A 20,499-nucleotide genomic window follows, 5' to 3' on the forward strand; every position below is an offset into this window, starting at 1 on the left:
ATGACTCTCTCGTGTAATGTGTGCCTGTATATCTGAATGGTACGCGTCAAAATCAATAGTTTATCCAATAATAATCAGTTATTAACCAATTCTGAGGGTCGATATCTGGTTTTGTCAATACAGTGGATGCATACCGAGGCCACCGATAATAAAAATAAATGACCAACAGGCACACATTCATTCAGAGTCATTGTGAAATGATTTATAAATTGTCTACGTGAAATTAATATCGTGAAATCCACCAATACTGAAAAAATATTCATCGTAAATGAAGAGTGATTAATGAATATTAATTAATGAAAAAATAAAATCATGAGGAAATGTTAATTGAGATGAAAATAAATTCATAGCGTTTCGCTTTGTCGATGAAATGCTAGTAAGATATTCCAGGCCCAAATGATAGTAAAACAGGTAATGAAGATTGACACTGGTGATATGCCCCATGCGCACCACAGTACTGATGATCTAGCAAATAGACATAAATAAATTGAATTCGACTCAGTCTGAATAAAGTCCCAGTAACTGGTGGGAATTCCCATTTACCTCCTCTGCATTCTGTTCCACCCACTATAAATGAAAAAAAGCCAAGAAAAACATGATATTAGATAAAAAAAAAATCACGCAAATCTATAAATCAATAAAACTTAAAAAACCGAAAATCATGAGTTTTTTTAATCTTCATATGAGTGTCACGGAAATGCTATCAACATTTGTTCAACATTCACACGTAAGCATGCCCTATTTTTACCATTACAAATAAAACAAAACGCCGAGTAATATTTATTTTAATCAGCAATTTTATAATCTTTATTTTGACATCGAAAAAAGCTACAGAAAAAAAACAGGGACACCTTTTTATTCATGTGTTAGCAATGCTACACGATTTAATATATCATGAAAGCGACGAAAGCTGGATAAATCCACGAAGAAAATGTCCGTTGAATGTAGTAAGGTAAAATAAGTATTGATAAATACTTCGCAAATTAATTCACTTGATTATTTAATTATTATTCTGGCACTTGAGAGGAATCAATGGCATGAGTGTAAAATGCTCACAAAATAAAAAACAAAATATTGCACGTTCAAATCATAACAAAAGCCCCAATAAATGGAATGTTTTAATGACAAATTTAAAAGAAAAATTGATTCGTTAAAATTGCAATTAAAATTGGAATGTCAGAATATTTTATTTGTTTATAATTTTAGTGAAAAGTGCAATATTCCACACTGGTACTCCCCATAAATCTATCTCAATATAATATTTTTCATTAATCTCATAAGCTTGAAAACCGACTCAAGCATCCAGCTGTCGTACATAATTGCGCGGATAATCTCATTAGTAAAAACACGTAGACATTTCCAATAGATTATGTAAAGCGTAACACATAGAAACATTTATCCTTTTTTTTATAAAATTCTCTCTTAATTATTACCTATTTTATGTTCATAATTCTATTTGATTCAGAGGAGATGAATAAATTGTATTTTCCCTTTCCAATATTTTTGCGTAATCAAATTACCCAAATAAGGAGTGAATTCTCCTGACAGTCAACTAATACGGAATATGTGTTGAAATGAACGCGCGTTTCCAATATTTTTTTTCAATTCGATGTTTTCAGGTAAAACGGAATGATCTATTACTTTAAAAAATGTACTTTCTAATCGTTGATCTCAAGGAGGTGATTGACTAGTTAGATTTGTTGATCTACTTCAAACTCATGAAAGAAATATTTTCACATGTCAACACTGAGAAATAACTGCACTGGGAATTATTACATGTACGGACGTGCAATGTATCGAGGGATCCTAATGTTTCGTGTACTAGTACTGACTAATTTCCTTGGAATGTTTTCGCATTATTTATTCTTTTTTATTCTCAAATGTAATGACTTCTACCTTCGTGATTTTCTTGGGGTCTGGTGTTCCGGTCTCCAGGATTTCAACTTTCTGGTAGACATTAGGTGAGTTTAACCAGTGCGTTCTGTCAAATCCTTTGCGTCCACCCTTCCAGAGTCTGTTTAAATTCAAGACAATTATTAATTATTCAATATAATTTTTTCATTTAAAAATCAACATTTGCTCATAATCATATAGTAATTATTCATTTGAGCCATTTCGTTGTGAAGTCGTTATGAAGAACAGAGGCAAGTCTCGTTACCGTTTCGTACAGACCTCACTATCGAATTAACCCTTTTCCGCCATTAAGGGGTTATTCTCATGTGAGCACTTCAAAAAATCGATTTTTTTTTTTTTCGATATTTTGACAGTAAAACCTATTGAAAACATGCTGTGAAAAATTCAGACCGAAATTCATAGTATTTCATAAGTTATAGCTCATAGTCGCCGACGTGTCGTAAGCAATTGTCTACCAGGCTTTCAACTTTAAACGCGTTTTTCTCGAATCATCATTTTCTGAAACGGTCAAGGTCCTACAAGAAAAAGTATTCAACCGATTGCTTTAAAATTTACATATGTTCTTCTACTCATTTATGGTTATCGTCCCTACCACAATTGTTTATTTTCGACAATATCTTCATATTTTTTTTAAACGATTTGTAACGAAAAAGAAGGAGATTTTCGTGATTTTTTTTTTGAAGTTCGATATTTTTTTTTGTTTTTAATGAAATTGATTATATTTGGTAGGGACGATAGCCACAGGTCTACTGAATAATAATCCATTCGATTTTTTTATGTCAGACAACATGAACAGCCGCTATCACCTTGACCAGTGAACTACCTTTTTTTGTTGGGGACTACTTTGACTTAAAAAAAATATATGTTAAAAATGTAAAAAACGAAAAAAAAATTTTTTTTCGTATATTTCAAAATACAAATAAAAATATATTGAAAAATCAACATGATTGAAGTTTGTTGTCGCATAAAAAAAAAATTCCGAAAAAGTGGTAAAATATAGGCGTTTACATGAGAATAACCCCTTAAATTTTTCCTCCATTAAATGAAATCCCCCGGAATCTTCGTTAAAACTCCCTCCACACAAAAAAAAAGAAACAAATTCAGAGAACCCCATTAAAAACAGCAATCAATTCCATAAAATCAATCAACTAACCCCTGTCTGTAATTCTCCTCCTCCTCCAACAAATATCCAAGCGAAGAAACAGCAGGTGGCACCTCAACATCATTCCTGGGTCTCGGTGGTTCGCTCTTAATAAGTGGATGTCTGTAAATATACCCAGTGCGAAAGCCAGCGTTATCCAACATCCTCATAAGTGCCTCAAACTCAGTGCTACCGATTCTCCAGCGTTTCTCCAGTTTTTCAGCCAATGCTGGTGGCTCAGTGATAGTACTGTGATGAGGAACCGGTTGTCTCCTAGAGGCCTCGAAGATGGCCTTCTTGGCTTCCTCGGAAATCAGGGCAATATTCTCAAGGCCAGCTGGCATGAGTTTTAACTGAGTTTCACAGGCAAGCACAGTATTATAGACATTATAAAAAGCTTCTTCGATGGTCTCCCCACAGCAAAGAGCACCTCTATTCGTCAACAGCATAACCTTGTTGATTGGTCCAAGATTCCTGGTAATTTTTTCCTTTTCCTCTGGCTCAACAGCCTCACCAATCCACTGGTGTGTTGACACCTCACCAATGACAATGCTCTCCTGGCCAATTGGAAGGATACCACCTTTCAAGGAAGACACTGCTGTCACTGATGGTGTTGTTATGTGAATGATACATTTAATGTCAGGCCTGGCAGCATGTATCGTTGAGTGTAACTGGAAACCACCAATATGAACACCAAAATTCGTCGTTCCCTGTTCCACGATTTGGCCCTGCATATCCACTTTAACAAGGCTTGAGGCTGTCACCTCGTGATAGAGAAGACCATATGGATTCACTAGGTAATGCTGTTGATCTTGATTTAGGCGGGCTGTTATCTGACCTCCAACACCCTGGGTCCAGCCGTAGAGATCCAGGAGTCTGAACACAGCTGCCAACTTGCAGCGAAGAAGTTTCTCGCCTTTGGCGTAGCCCATGCTTTCTACGCCTTTGAAAAGATAATTAAAGGAGATTAATGATGGGCAGTCAAAAGTAAAGGAGAAGTTTTTCTTTAAATGACGGAAAGCTCTATATAATTAATATGGAAAATATCTGCACAGTGGAAATGAATGGTAATAGAGTCAAAAAAGTTATCATAAAGAAGAATAATGAACTTTTTGTGATTTTTTTGAATGATTGGTTTGATATTATAACATTAAGGTAAGTGCTCATTGCCAAGCTTCATTTCTCAATCACAAATGAAAAACGATAGCGAAAGTTTCCTGAAAATCTTTTTTGTTGAGTCGAATAGGAGCCGCATAAAATTTTTTTTTTTAATTTTGCTTTTCCCCTTTTTTTTCGAAAAAATAGAATATTTTCAAAACATTGAAGATCAGATCGATTCGTTCAATTAGCAGTTTAAATTCTTATATCAAAGTATTTGGTTAGATACTAATTTCACTGATAAATACAATATTTCAATCTAACGCTCTATCGTGTATCCATGTCAGTTGAATATTTTCCTGTCATTTTACTAACTTCATTACTACAACACGTAGGCATGAGTAATAGGTTACTATGTCAAACGTAACAAATAAAATCATTTCTAATTTTTAGGAAATTCCTTTCTAATTATGATCATCGATATTTTCTTCTATTTTATCTCTATTCTTTTATTTCATTCTAATTTGATGAGCCCATTACGTATTTATCAATTAAAGGTGTTTTGTTGAATGGTTTTAATAGGAAATGATGTCATCAGTGAAAAAAAAAATATTTTTCTCCTAGTATCACCTGTTTACGGTCTAAGTAAAATAATACATATTCATTTACCTCGAATATCGTTAATTGGCATTACGCAATTGGAGTTTTTGAACACATTGGAGTTGAATCGACTACCCTGCGCCCCCATCATGTCCGAAATTTGTTGCAAGAGGCCAGAAGGCCCTGAACCATTGCTCATCTGTGTCTCGATGATACGTTCCAATTCTTCCCTGAACAACTTCGAGTTCATCATCATTTCCACTCTTCGTCTCCTCTCCATCTCCCTCACGTCCTGATCGGGATAACAAGGAATTAACGATTGTGTAGGAGAAGATGAGAAGAATTTCTAGAGTTGAGTAGTGTGCCAGAAAATAATTAGAAAGTGCCGTATTTGTTTATTTAACGATTTGAGTAGATGAGTCGCAATCACTTTAGTTTCCTTATTGTAGAAAAATTAATACAGTTCTAGGTCAGTATCAGATCACTCCTAACTTTCCTAATTCTTATTAATTTTTCCTAATTAGTAAAGTTGACAGTTGCTCTTTATTCTGTCATTCAACTCTAAACTTCAAAAAAAAATCAATACTAACTGAAATTCTCAGCAGTGATAACATTTCAAATTATATGAATTTAAAGTTTTCGTTACATATTTTGCATAAGAAATTTGACTGTCAATAATTGTTGTTGTTCATCATTTTACTCAAATAAAACTTGTTGAAGATAAAAATCTTAAGATTTAATTGTATTGGGTACTCACCGCTTCAATATCAGCTGGTCTCATCTTACTTTTTTCCTCTTCCGTGAGGCCGTCCATCACGCCGTTTGTGTGAGGCTCAGTGAGCTCCTGCTGACTTGTGTCCGCCATCCTCGGGTTTCCCCCAGTTATCTGCGACTGAAACAATAAATATTGAAAACATGAGAAATTGATGACAATAAAAAATGACCTGCGGGTGTAATTTGGTCATTAATTCTTCATTTATTTTTCTGACCTCATCGTCATCATTCAAGGCTACGTATTCCCCGAGAGATTTCAATAAAGCTTGATTCAGAGCATTTGCATACAATGTTAAGTGTAACATCGCCCCCCTGCTCATTATTTCACACTTAGTAATTACTTCATCACATTTTGTTCATTGCAGAGAGTTGAAAAAATATGTAGTGCTCTCATCCACTTTCATCTGATTAAGATGTGACGGCCTTCAATGTTCTTTAATAACGTTTAATAGTTTTCATAGTGTTTAATAGTATTTAATTAGCTCGAGGTGTGGTGGGTCTGTATCGAGTGTGACGATGACCAATATTTGGAGAACGTTTATTTAATTCACTTTTAATGACGCAAAAATAGGTGAAATTTATTATTATTGGAGCATGACGACACTTTTTTCGTGTTACGAAAGCCTTTTTAGACTATCAACCGATAAGGAGGGCTCTGCCAGCTAACACTGTACACTGTAGATATTGTTACATCACTGAAGCCTGTGCACACTGTACTCTGGTCTATACTGGAGACGTCTGCCAAATGCTAATGAATATGGCCGATTTTAATACGTGCTAAAGTCCCCTGAAGAAATAATTACAAAATGTCTAGCTTAAATCAAAGAAACTCGTGAATGGTGAGCCGGAAATTTTTTTTCTATCAACAAATGCCCTGATTTAAGGACGAAAAATACCTGGGGAAATTATCTGTTGACTATATAACTGTCATGTGAATCCTTATATGCGGGAGAAAATAGGGATATGTATTGTCATTTGTTTCCTTTCCATAACATTTGTAAAAAGATTCTTACAATTTCATTTTTGGAAGTAATTTTATGCATCCAAATTGAGCTGTAAGTGGTCTGAAATATTTAGTGAAAAAAGCAATCGACTAAATCAATATTTAATCGCCTATTCATGAATTTAGTCCCACAAAGTTCTCAATTTAAATTTTAATATCTGGAGCTTAATTGTGAAAATTACACGTCTTTCCCCCGCATGTATTGAAATATTTGAAGAACTTCCATTTTTTCATTGAAAGTTATCAATATTTTTACATATAGTACAGCATTGATGAAGAGGCTTTGGATTTATAGCAAAATATACGTTGGGAAAGGAGACTAGTTCAAACATTTCTAGAAGACCTTTCCACTTTTGGATAATTCTCCAAGTACACGTGATAATAAACCCAAATTTCGTTAAAAAAAAATAATTAGATCCCAGATTAGATTCAGGAGCTCACCAGTCATAGTCATAGTCGGACAGCAAAAATGTATTTGATCTTTTACACTCATTAATTAAATAAATGAGAAATAATAACTCAGTGATAACCTAATTGTTAATTGTATTATTTAATCATTTAAGAAAGATAAGCATATGGAGCCGTCGGGTTGAATGATTAATTGAAAATTATTGTCAGAGAGTTGAAGGAGTCTTTGTTATCACTGATAAAAAGATAGTAAAAAATCGATTATCAATGAATTATCGTTAAGTGACTCAATGGAAGTCTCCAAATGCATCTAATCTCACATGACACTTAACATTTCAAATGACTCCGGCGTGAATGAGCTTTGGAGGCTACAATGAGCCAGATGACGTCAGGATGACAAGTAATTCATTCCAATGACAACGATTAAAAAACGTCTGCAAGTTCACGAATGTATTCCATAATCGAACTGATTTGAAGAGGGGGAGATGGTAATGAATTGAGTCGATTCAAGGCACATACCCCTGACATTTCGAGGATCATTTTTACTGGTAGGCTGATCAACGTCGAATAGGGGTAGGAATACCAAATATTTTGAGGGATCGATTTTCAGGGGAAAAGGAAGGGATGAGGAAGTTTTTTTTTCATGGGTTGGGCTATTTTTAACTGTGTTGAGGGGAGGGAAAAATGTCAAATGCCACTTTTTGAAGGAAAATTCATCAGTTGTTGAGGGTAATTTTGTAAGATTCTCGGTACATTTCTTAAAAATACTCATCATTGAAAAATGTGAACTTTGTTACTGGTATTAAGAAGACTGATGCTTAATTACATATATAGGAACCAATTTTCCGTTAAGTAACTGTCAACGAATTTTTCTCCAGAGAACTTTCCTTTATTGACAAAGAGGTCTTCATTTGCCGTCCGGGAATTGAAATCTTAAAGATTCAAGTGGCTTGATCATTTCATGAGGGCTCCCTTCAGACCAACCCACTAACTGAATGAATATATATTTTAACAGCGAAGCCGGAGAAAGATTTAAGTCAATTTGAGTGATTGGCGAGCGTTCAAAGAATACTTTGGAATCGAAGGGGGATAGAAAAATTCCTATTGATTCCCTTGATAAATGACTCCGTCCCCAAAGAAATGTCGTTATAAAATTTCTTTTATCTCCCTTAGATTAGTACATATATATATATATATATATATTTCTCAATAACTCCATGGAGACCGTTCTATCGCTTCGTCACTAAATCGGTAAAAAATCTGAACTGAAATCTCATGCATTGACCCTAGAACCGGAATGAAGAACGATATCGATATGAGGAAATCCTTAAAAACATAGACTATCTTCAGAATGACTGATTTCCGAATAAAAAGTAGCGATAACTTTTTTAGTAAAAACCTTATCACACGAAAAATCCCACTAAACGTCAAAATCCACTCAACAAAATGCTACCAAGGGAACAAGAGCTTATCTAACTTTTCCTTACAATAAATCCCTCCCCCCTGTCCCCCATATGTTTTACAGTGACGTGCACTCAGGGTTCATACTCCTCACTTTTAATACGTAAATGGGGCATTTTATCCGTCGACGCGTCGAGCTAATAATAACCAAACGGTTACGCGACAAGAGGATGCCACGCCTTAGTCTCCAATCGTTCCAGCCTTCGTATATATTTTTTTCGATTTTCTCTACAGACGAGATAAAACGGAAGTGATTCCACGAGACAATGGAATCACCAACCCCTTGACATTCAATAAATATCGAATAATGTTATCACATGCCAATAGCATAAAGCTATGAACAAAATTAACTAAACTGATCAGCTTAATGAATCCCAAATGATTATGTGATGGATCATTGGGTGATAAGAATTAGTCATTGGTCAGTGTGTCGATGGGTCTGGCATCTCATTCGAGGTCAGAATCACCTGCATGGCAACTAGAGTGGATCAATAGAAACCATGGGCTCTGTCTAGCACGTGTCACCACTACACAATCAATTCGTTCCACTCCCCCCCTGCTATCAGCAGCTCAGACAGTCACAATGGATCCAGCTTGGTGTAACTTTCATGGAAGGAAGAACACTCCAATTCTGCCAACCCCTGGAACCTTTGCAACCCTTGAAATTTCCTCCCTCTTGGATTCTTTTTTCACTCTCAGAGGCCCTCTGGCGACAGTCTGCTATTGCGACGAGGGATAAAAACAACATCGCTTACTACTTCATTGAAACAAAGGGAAAGCACTTGGGAAAGGACTCGAAGGGTTGTGCTAACGGTTGAATATTATTTTTTTAGGGGGGGATATATGTGATTCTCGATGAATATCTTTGGACTGGGGTCGGAAAAAAAAATCAGAGGGGACTTGTCGATTTATTTGTTCAATGAATATATTTATCATTTTGACTTTTTTTATCTTTCGGAGACAGTGACGAACGGAAATAACTTTAAAGATATTATATTTGAGGATATATTTGTCTAGAATTCCGTTTTCAGAATGAATGGAGAATGAACAATAATGTAAATATTGGTGTCGAATAGATAACTTGGAAAACGATTGGAAAAAGTTTTTTTTAATATTTTTGACCTGGGGTCGTTGCGAAAAATCTCGTAGAAATTTTCTATTAATTATGAAAATGGCATAATGATGCCTCTTCTTAGAGTTGTGGATTGCCTGGATAAATTAACAATGAAGAGAAATATAAAACTTAATGTCGACTGAGTTACTGGAGTATTATAAGGATATGAAAATAATGAAAGGAAAAGCACTTGGGAAAGGGCTCGAAGGGGTGAATATTTTTTTTACGAGAATATATTTCTTGATGAATAGCTTTGGGCTGGGGTCGAGAGAAAAAATCAAAGGGGAATTTGAGGTTTACTTATTCGGTGAATAATTTTAAAGCTTCGTTTTTTTATCTGGGAGGAACAGGAGAATTGGAATGATTTAGTACTAAATTAAATAATTTTAGTTTTTTTTGTGTGAGTGGAGGATTGGGTTGATCCAACCGGAGAAAGAGAAAGCGAGTTGATCCCGATATGTCTCGAAAATCCCGAATGAGCGTAAGAGTGAGACTGAAACCACTGAACAACTACATGTGATAAAAAAAATCGTATGAAACACGCGTGACTTATCACTTCAATCAATTCAAGATTTAGAATTACTCGATAGTAATTCTCGAATTAAAATCGATTGGCATTTTTTCACTTCATTTTCGAATAAACAAATAAACGAATACACGAATCCTTTTGCCTTTTTTCTCACTTTCTGAGTGAGTTAAGAAGGACTGAGAGTTATTTTCGGGTTCTGATGTCTCAGCTTTTTGGTGGTATTCTCGTGTAGCTCTGAACCAACCACAAGACCCCATGAATACCGGCAATCAGTACCTATATTTAGACTCATGATACACACAGCCATTAATCAGAACCGCAAAGCAAAATCCCACAGCAATCTTCAGGTCATACCATCCCCTCAAGGAATTTACTCAGTCAATGGGAAATCCTTTTGTTATCTAAATTTTTATTGTTCAAAATTTCTTGTCCTCTCGATTTTGATATTCCTGAAGATTTAATCCTGAAGATTGAGGCTCATTAACTGTCAATAGAATCACTATAATGAAATTGTTGGGGCTATTTTTGTTTACGTGAATCAAAGAGGCTTTGAAACAGTTAAGTAGTAAATCCCTGGCTTATGTTTCATTACTTCAGTCTCAGTTTTCTGCAATTGAGATGACCCCCAACGAATCCCTAAGCTCTGCACTTTTGGAGATTCTGGGGGCTTTTATACACAGACGTCGAGTCATCACAAACAAATGAGGTGATTGTTCTGTTGAGTAAATTGAAATTCTGATGAACAACTCGTTCTCATGCTCAAATAATCCAAAGTTTCAAGTTAATTTGATAGGTGGAGTCTTCGTTAGAAAAAAATTCCAACTCCTAGGAACAATTTTCCTGGATCAAACATGTTTTTTTAGCAACATGTGATTTTTTTAACTACTTTTATCTGAGCATTATAAAAATGTTCCAATCTGTTTCAAATCGGATCCATTATTTATGTTTACACTTGACATCTAACAGCAGATGTACATCCCGTGGATATAAACAGAATGTTTATATAACAAGTGTATTGAAAGGCACGTACATGGCCTAGATAAACTGTGATTATTGCAGCGTAAAAACTGGGCTACACACTATATTTACGAAATCAATGAACAACTCTTATTGTTTTCACCACCAGACTCTTCCAACATTTTCATCCATCCCATGAATTAATTACTCCGGTAATTAAATAACCGTCATTTCCTGTCTCACATGAGAACAAGGGAGGGATGATAAAGCTAGAGGACAAGCTGAGGCCCACGGAGATGTCCATGGGTACTGGAGGGATCACTGACCTCAAAAACAGAAGCCTGCACATCGATCCGGAGAAACCTTTAATTATCGATGAGAAATGGCTGTCGACGTGTCACGGCTTACTTCACCGAGACTAGACAGACGAGAATGGGGTAACAGGTATTCTCTAGTGCACTTGGACCGTTTGGTGTCGAACGAGTGAGCACTACAAGTTTAAGGGGTTATTACTCAACACCAGACCGCCTTCAAAAATTTTTTATTCAATGGAGAAAATACTTGAACAGCGAGAGAATTGATGAGGGTGGAAGATTAATCTTCTTAAATCTTGAATATCTCGGGATTAGATGAAGCGATCCGGATGAGTTACGTCTCTTTTTGGAGATCATAAAAATACCTGGAAAATGGCGCCAACTATTTGTCATTTCACTCTGCCGATCTTATGTTATTAACATTAATAATTTACTCCCTTGTTCTAACCAAGCAATTGCACTTGATTTTGGTAATTTGATGAGTATGAAATTACTGCGAAATAATTTTAAGATTTTTGTCAAAATATCATTCGTCACTCTCACTTAGGTGACATTAAAAAAATTTAAGGAAAAAATCTCCATCTCCGTTGTACTTAAAAATATCTCAAGTTTTCGTGATGAATTTCGTTTCACCCAGAAACCAGATCTATCTCCATTTTAGTTACACTTTTGAAATAAACTGGAATGAGATTCGTAATTTATTTACTGCCAAGTGTTCAGACTTCAATTCGAAAGGCCCATTTTTTTTTTTCATTGAATTTAAGAGGGTCATTGTAAATCATCATGGTATATCGTTAATTCTGAAACTGGCTGAGGTAATCGACTGCAGACTCTTCGGGGCATCAACATTGAGTGAAAGGCGCTCGATTAGTCCAGCCTACTTTACGTGAGAGAGAAAGAGAAAAGCTCAGTACCCAAGCGCTAAAACTCAAGACCCGTTTTCTTTCTACAGAATAATGTGGGATGAGTCAGCGTGCATCGGAAAGATATCTCGTGTCCATTGCCCACTACTTGCAGCCTTACGCCTACGAGATCTTTCGTTCAATTGTAGAAATCATATGTACGTATTTGTACTAATCAAATCAATTATTAAGACAATTCATCAATTAATCATTCATTATTATATTTATGAATTATTTCATTTGAATTTTCCCAGGGAAAACTGACTCTAGGAAAAACGTCTATTCATTTTCAAAAATAAGATTAGGAGTGTATTTCACTTTGCTGGTAACTTCTAACAAATGACGGAGAAATTCATTGATAGCATATATGATTATGCTTAATTGCTCAATTTCCGTTCTTATTAAAATAATCTTTAATAACCTCATTAATTTCAAAGACTTCATTGATAAGCACGTGCAAGGAACTGAATCAAATAATTGATTTTTTAATGAATAAATTCATTGATTTTTCGGTTTTGATTCACCGAAAAAATGGAATATGAACAATGCATTTAATTTAAATTCCAATAAACCAGGAATTCTTTATATTAGTTCCTTAACCTCCCATTATTTTCAATAATGTTCATTCTCAGTTGGCTACAGTTTAGAATGATAAATCATTTAAATAAATGTTATTAAAATATTTGAATACCCGCAATTCTCCCTCTACGTTTAAAAAATCCATCATTTTTTAGAAAGCAAGGAACTAATAGAGGCATGTGTATGAGGAATGCAAAATTAGGAAAATGAGGAAATTGTAAACAACAAACTACACAGAATGAAATTGTAGGTAAAAATTAGACCCCAGGGGGTAAAACGAGGGAAGAAGGTTAGTTTTATCCCAAAAGTTAGCCTCCCAAGTCTAATTATTCCAATCAAACTTTATCTAAAAAGTAATTAATCGTCACTTCGTCTCACATTTAGCCCTCAAGAGACCTAATTTTCCCCCAAAATTTCTGTTCGTGTACCAATTGAATTGAAAAAATTGAAAACGAAAAAATCCTTCCTCCAGAGAATGGATAAAGTGCACTTCTCCGTGGCTCGTCAGCCCACGTGCATTAACGAGTAACGCTGGGCGTGAGTAACTTCAAGCCCCATACAGCTAGAAAGAGAGAGGTTGAGAGGTTACTCGGCTGAGAAAATTGCGAGGCGCCACGTGACGATACAAGAGCCGACTCAAACCTCCTCTCCTACCGTCTTTATAATTCACCCACGTGTGACCTGAGAGCCCTACAAAGCCCTTTAAAAACCATATTTTCTCGTACAACGTAAAAAAAAAACCAGAAATAATCGGCAATCGTTAATCAGAGAGGGAAAGGAATAATTTTCAAACGTTGATTTCCCCTTTTATTCTTCAAACGATTGAGGTGAGCAGAGTAACTGGTGCATCGAATGGAGGGGAAATTGAGTGAGAACGGGATGAAGACGTTGGGGCATTCGCACTGCGTTTCATTTTGCATGCGATATAAATCGCAAATAAGGCGTTAGGGGCGTGTGATTTGCTTGGTGAGAATAAAATAAGTGGATTAGTTACAGCTTTCTCACCAGCCCTCCTCGATAACATCGATATCTTGAGGGGATACTGTGGCTTCTCAATGTTTTGGGGTGGGAGTGAAACCCTTGTATTCGTCAGCTCCTAAATTTCCTATTTTTTCGCTCGGGATTCCTAGTTTTCGCCCAAGAGTGCAAATATGACATTTGTTAACCGCGAACTGCGTAAAGCACGTAGAATCTTACGCCGATTTTTTTTAAATTTATCCGAAAGATGAGGATAATCGATTCGTATAAAGAATAAGACCGCTCACATCAACTGAAGTACCGGTGGTTTGGTGCAATGGGAAGGTTCATTGCCTCATGTGAAGTCCTCCGAGTTCAAAGCCGGAGCATATCCTGAGCTAATCGAAACGATATAAAATAGCAAAAACGAATTGCTATTGGATTATGGATAGGGATTGTCGCAATAATATAAAAACGATTTAACTATCAACTTTAATTATTTATTGTCGTACGCAGAAGGCATATCTTTCTGGTATGATGTCTCCGGATCAACTGACTCTCAGTGACCAAAGATTTCCCACTGTAGACCCATTTGACAAAAGGCCCTTGTTTATTCATTTCTTTCTGTTTCTTCTCTGGTTCTATTTATTAAAACCATTCTAAACATTTCGGTACTGTTTGGAGAAAAACTATAAAACTATAACATACTGAGATGGACTGAAAACAGCTATAGACAGAGGATTCATTTTTGTCCACACATATCAAGCACTCAATAATTTCGCTTTACAAAGAGGCAATAGAGTCTTTAAAAAAATGCAGACTTGACTGTATCCCCTGAACAACTACAAGATCTGGCATAGTTAATGAATATTAAATCGAAATCGAAGACAGATATCACAATTTTGTTGAAGTTTTCTAGTAGAGGAATTGAGAACTGGAGAACACTCTAGTTATGGAAATTTGTTATTTCTGGTAGATTCCGAAATCGTTTAACAACTTCATTATTTATTTCTGCTCTCCAATTTATTCACATCAAATAAATAAATAGTGTTTCTCTCAATAATTGCAAAAATGATGAACCCAAGTGGTTGGAATTTCAAAAATCCAGAATCGAAGCACAAAAAATTTGTTCATGAATTTCTCGAAGGGCAGATTGATATAAAAAAGTGATTTTATGTCATAAAAAATAGTACCAGCTTGTTAACTTTTGCACACATTTTTGCCAGACTCCCGAACAAGCTCTCTCCCACACACCTACATCTACATTAATTATACTCCGGATTTTCCTTCCACGAGTGCAAAATTTTCCTATCTCAGGATTATTATTGCGCAATTTTCATAGAGAATTCAATCCAGTTCATGCACAAAGCCGGAAGTGCACGATTAACCCGAATTCATAGCTTCCTGGGCTCACCGAACGGGATTTATAACAGAGAACGAGAATATCCACGGACTGGTGCAGTTGGACGAGGCTAGGGAGGTACCTGGTATCGCCGTGGCGTCGCCCAGCCGAGACCCCCAACACTATTGATCCACCCGGTGCGTCAGGATGTCTGCAAGTGAAACCAACTAATGGGTTCCGAGTAACAAAAAATGAAGAGTACAGAAACTAGAGTGTGTGAGGTGAGATTCCTTTCACTGGCTTCTATTCTCATTTTCTCGTCTCATTGTTTATGGTGTTAATCTCGGTGAATTTGGAGCGCATCACTGTCGGATAAGATTTCATTATTTTTCACCAGATTGTTCAATGAGAAAGTCATGGTGAATTTATTTCAGACTTCACGAATAGAAGAATTAGATTTTTATGTCTGTTATTACTTTCAGTTGTTTGAACTGTGTCTTTTTTAATGATTAATTTTCTATTTTTTCCTTATACATTATTCACGAAGATATTGTCTTAATTAGGTGAACTGCATAGGCACAAATTTTTAAGTGGAAATTTCAGAACGTCACTGAGAAATTTCCATCACAGGACAAAAAAATCCGAAAAAATTCAAGTTAATTGAGCAATTCTTCAACGATTCCATAGTTATTCCTTTATCCCCTCTACATAAAATTCCAAATCCATGAAATTTCAATTTCGTGACAGCATTCATTAATTTTTCTTGACCAAAACAAAAAAACTTGACGGCCATTCCTCTGAAAAATGAGATGATATCTCAAATATTTGTAAATAAATTTATTCCTGAACGAAAAATAAATCCTCACGAATTAGGGAAGCTAATTATGCAAATGAGAACTCGCCTTGATCGAGTGACCCATTGAGATTCCTCAAACATCCGGTGACATCATTGGATTCACCACGTAACATCAAGATAATGAATATTATAAAACAAAAACAACCCTTCGCACGATTAAAAAATCCATCCGAAGAAAAATTCTGAACGACAAACGCGCGGTGTATGGCAGTAATCGAGGGAATAGAAGGTTCATTGACCCTTGAGAAACGGTTCCCTCTCAACTTTGAGTTCCTCATCTTTATCCCCCTGTTGAGGGATTTATTTCGAGATGCGCCGTGAGCAGATGAGAATGCAACAAATGCAAGTAAAGAGAATCGAAGGTCATTTTTAGAAGGCAGAATAAATAGAAAGTAAAAAAAAAAAGAGTGTGTCGTGGTCTCTCTCTTCTTCATTTTTATACCGCTGGGTAAATTCCTGTGCTATTTTCGTGTAATAAAATGCACAGAGCATATGCATTATTCCAACGTAAGGTTTAGACGGAAGTCGGAAGCCCGGTTAATTGCGGACAGCCGTCGTTGACTTCCGGTGGACGAAAACGCGGGGATATGAGGGGTTGTCATGTACATATACATGAGTCATTGAAATGTCAAACGATATAATTTTATTGCGTTGTAAATTATAATATGGTATAAATGAATCTTGACAGAGAAACCTGTCCAATTCAACATTCAGTTGGTAAAGCTTCGATACCACAAGGACAAATAATGGAATTTTTACAATTATAAACTATCGGGAAATATGATACGATTTTACCAAATTGTGAGTCTTATGTAATTCATTGAAGAAGGTAAAAAAATACTCCATAATTTTCTACATTAACTGACAGAATTACGATGTCCTGATCATCAAAAGACGGATAACTTGCGATAAGATTCATAAGAATTTGTTTTCTCTATATGTTAAAATTTGTATGCGATGATAAAGAACCAGGTACAACCATGAAACTTGACCTCAAGTGATTTCCTCGTGGAAATGCACAGTAGTATGAACACAACTCGTAAAATACGAAAAGGCAAAACAGCTGCATGAGATTTAAGATAAAAGCATAATCACGTTGAAACCGAGAAGTACTCGGAATAATTTTCCCCTCTCCCTCACCCCTGTCCTTCCTTTATCCACCAGAAAATCACCCCTCAAATACTTCTTCAAAGCGAAATGAATTCTTTCATCTGCGTAGTTCACGTGCAATCAATTTTTTCTGTATGTAATGAAATTCTGGTTGAAGCGCGCACGTACGAGTGAGAATTTTCTATCTGAAACCCACAATCATCCCCGTCGCGTGCTACCTTGTATCTTTTTTTTTTTAATCCTCTAGTGTAATGACCATTCTCGACATATCAGGCGAAAGTATCACGTAGAAACAAGTCTCATGACGCTCGTCTAGACAATATAATCGATCGATCGTTGTAGACATGGATGGAGACAGTATGTCCTACCTGTCAGCGTCATCAGAAAAATCGTTAAAATGACATAAACAATTTTTCACACGTGTAATTCATGTGGAAAATTATCTCACTATTCACGTGCTTTATCTATGGTGATATATTACTTCCTTACAAATATTCATGTTAAAAGACAATCTGTTGGCATTCACTCTGTCATACTTCTTTATTTAAAATTTCGGAATTTAAATATTTAGAGCAAATTTTTTGTAGAGTAAAATGACATCTGTATAAAATTTCGCCTTAAAATTGTCTTAACCCTCGCAAATTCAGACACTCAGCAAAACTGATTTTGAATTTTTATCGGATTTCATTAAACATTAGAGTCAGATGGGCAATTCATTTAATTTATCAATAGCTGAGGAAAATCTCAGTGGTTTGAACATTCCTGACTTAACGGTGCATTTGAACGTACAAAAAAAATCATGAGCCTCTATAACCGCCTGAACTTCAGGGAGCTAAACCGATGCTGCATCTGCGGTCCCCCAGTAGTTAATTTTTTTTTTTCACATTTCCCTTCTTTTAAAAGCTTTTTATCCTTTTCCACGTAATCCAGACGATCCTCAACTTGTTAATTGGAACACCATGAACCCAACAGCGGTTGGAGGAGTTATTCTGTGGTGGTACGAGTTGAAAAGAAAAAGGAGAAAAAGGCAGCGGTCGATCGATACTTTCCGACTGACTGCGGTCAGAAGTCCGTTATGTTTTTCCCCTTTTGGCTTTCATCATATCTCGTCTTTCAAAATTTATCATGAAATATTGTGGAACGTTATAAAATAATCAACAGTACCCACGATTTTTTCAAGATCAGAGAGAAAGAAAAAAAGTTTTGGGTTTAGTAAAGAGTCTTCAGAACTTGAAGAGTCTGGTACGATGAGAGAAAAATAAATGGATTGATTCAAATTTCAAATTGTTGATCGTGAATAATCTATTTGCATCTTATAATAAAAAAATATTTTACTCAACAGGCGAATCATTACACGAGGCAGTACATCAGACTGCAAATACCTGTTATGAAGCAGACCCCTCTCCTTCATGAAGGAATATTTTTTTGTCCAGTAGGAAACTCGAAATTAAAGACTTATTCTCCCTTTTTATGGAAATCGTAATTATAAAATTTTCAACTTTTGGAATTTTGAATCAAATACACTTTCATTCTTTAAAAAATTCCTAGTGTTCTAAAATGTTTTCTGTTTACATATCCTTTTTATGCTAAATCTATGTAGTATTTTGATTTAATTAATGTGTCACTGTTCAAGACCTAAATCCTAACTGGTCACCCCCTCCGAGAAAGAGGAAGGATTCACCCCAAACTAATGAAACACACAAACAAAAGATTAATTCCCTTTTCCTGTTTTCACCTCTAAAACGTTCCTTATAAGAATAGAATACGTATTTGTTTCATCTGCCTTGTAAACATTCCGAATGACTCAGAGCCTTCGGTTTCCCCTTCGATAACCCATCCAACTATCAAAAGAACCGTGAAGCAATAACCATAAATTGAGTCAGGATAAACTGACTGGAATCCAAGACGCGCATCTGTCGATTGCATCTAAAATCGAATATCCGATTCACTTTAACCCTCAGTTGTTAAATGATCGATCGGTTTCCCAGGGAAATTATTAAATTCTTAGTGAAGTGGATATCACGTAAAGGTAAATGGAAGCCTTGGAAAGCCCTCGCGTGCCATTCGATGCTCGGGGGATTATTCTTAGACCCCCAGCGGTACAATGACTCCGACAACCACGATAACGACTCTATTTTCCTGAAATCACGGTGAAATCCCCGGCAATTAAAAGGCTACCCTGATGTTTTTTCATCAACAAAGTCCAAACCAACTTTGACTCTTTTCTCGTGTTACTACTGAATTTTGCGTTGATTTTAAAACCACATTTTCTATTGAGACATCACTTCACTCCAGAAATTTAGACAGGCATCAACGTGAATTCTCCAACTCAACCAGAAAGTTTATCATCTTTCTTGACATCTAGTCAAAAACGTTGTGTATTTAAATTAGAAAAAATTTGTAAATGTCTCCTATCCAATATTCCATTGAGAAATATATTTATAGAAAATTAAAAAACATTTATAAACTTCAATGCCACGATTTTCATTACATAAACCGATGTGTTTGACCCAAATAAAAAATAATTTGAATCAAATCAAATCTTGATTACCTGCGTAATGATCATATCTAACTAATGAAATTTCTATCTGGATCAAGGGAACATTTGAAAAACTATTAATTTATTTGATGTGAAACAATTTGAGAACAGAAATAAATAATGAAGTTGTTAAACGATTTCGGAATCTACTGGAAATAACGAATTTCCATAACTAGATTTTTTTCCAGTTCTCAATTCCTCTACTAGAAAACTTCAACATAAGTGTGATATCTGTCTTCGATTTCGATTTAATATTCATTAACTATCCCAGATCTTGTAGTTGTTCAGGGGATACAGTCATGTCTGCATTTTTTGAAAGACTCTGTTTCCTCTTTGTAAAACGAAATTATTGAGTACTTGATATGTGTGGACAAAAATGAATCCTCTGTCTATAGCTCTTTTCAGTCCACCTCAGTATGTTATAGTTTTCATAGTTTTTCTCCAAACAGTACCGAAATGTTTAGAATGGTTTTAATAAATAGAACCAGAGAAGAAACAGAAAGGAATGAATGAACAAGGGCCTTTTGTCAAATGGGTCTAGAGTGTGACATCTTTGGTCACTGAGAGTCAGTTGATCTGGAGACATCATACCAGAAAGATATCCCTTCTGCATGCGATAATAAATAATTAAAGTTGATTGTTAAATCGTTTTTATATTAATGAGACAATCCCTATCCATAATCCAATAGAAATTATATGATCTTCACAAAGACCAAAGTGATGTAGCTAAATTCACTCATTTCACGTGACTTCATTATTCAAATAAATAAGGATTTTTCGCACGAGAGACTTGAGGTCATCGTCACTTTATCACACTCAGACATAGAGTACTAGTTCAGGCAGTTCGTTATCGCACTTCGTATGCATCAATGATTGCATTCAGGTCGAATGTTATATTCGT

The 20,499-nt window shown here is 35.6% G+C and overlaps 1 protein-coding gene across 11 annotated transcripts in view; it reads right to left on the minus strand.

The window, feature by feature from the left end:
• The window catches only part of Hts (hu li tai shao), a 42,644-nt gene that overhangs the window by 13,960 nt on the left and 8,185 nt on the right, over window positions 1–20,499 (minus strand). For 2 of the 11 annotated variants that reach the window (XM_064130174.1, XM_064130146.1), the window contains exons 1-6: window positions 5,743–6,314; window positions 5,511–5,645; window positions 4,823–5,099; window positions 3,068–3,998; window positions 1,897–2,014; window positions 544–567 (exon numbers count right to left, since the gene is read on the minus strand). In XM_064130174.1, the coding sequence (XP_063986244.1) occupies window positions 544–567; window positions 1,897–2,014; window positions 3,068–3,998; window positions 4,823–5,099; window positions 5,511–5,645; window positions 5,743–5,847 (1,590 nt within the window). In that variant the 5' untranslated portion in view covers window positions 5,848–6,314. Of the gene's footprint in view, window positions 1–543; window positions 568–1,896; window positions 2,015–3,067; window positions 3,999–4,822; window positions 5,100–5,510; window positions 5,646–5,742; window positions 6,315–15,235; window positions 15,305–20,499 lie in introns of those variants that run through there. The other 9 variants (XM_064130192.1, XM_064130199.1, XM_064130207.1 and 6 more) reach the window with 8 other exon arrangements.

The sequence above is a fragment of the Diachasmimorpha longicaudata genome, chromosome 1, assembly GCF_034640455.1.
Source record: "Diachasmimorpha longicaudata isolate KC_UGA_2023 chromosome 1, iyDiaLong2, whole genome shotgun sequence".
In the NCBI taxonomy this organism is placed as follows: domain Eukaryota; kingdom Metazoa; phylum Arthropoda; class Insecta; order Hymenoptera; family Braconidae; genus Diachasmimorpha; species Diachasmimorpha longicaudata.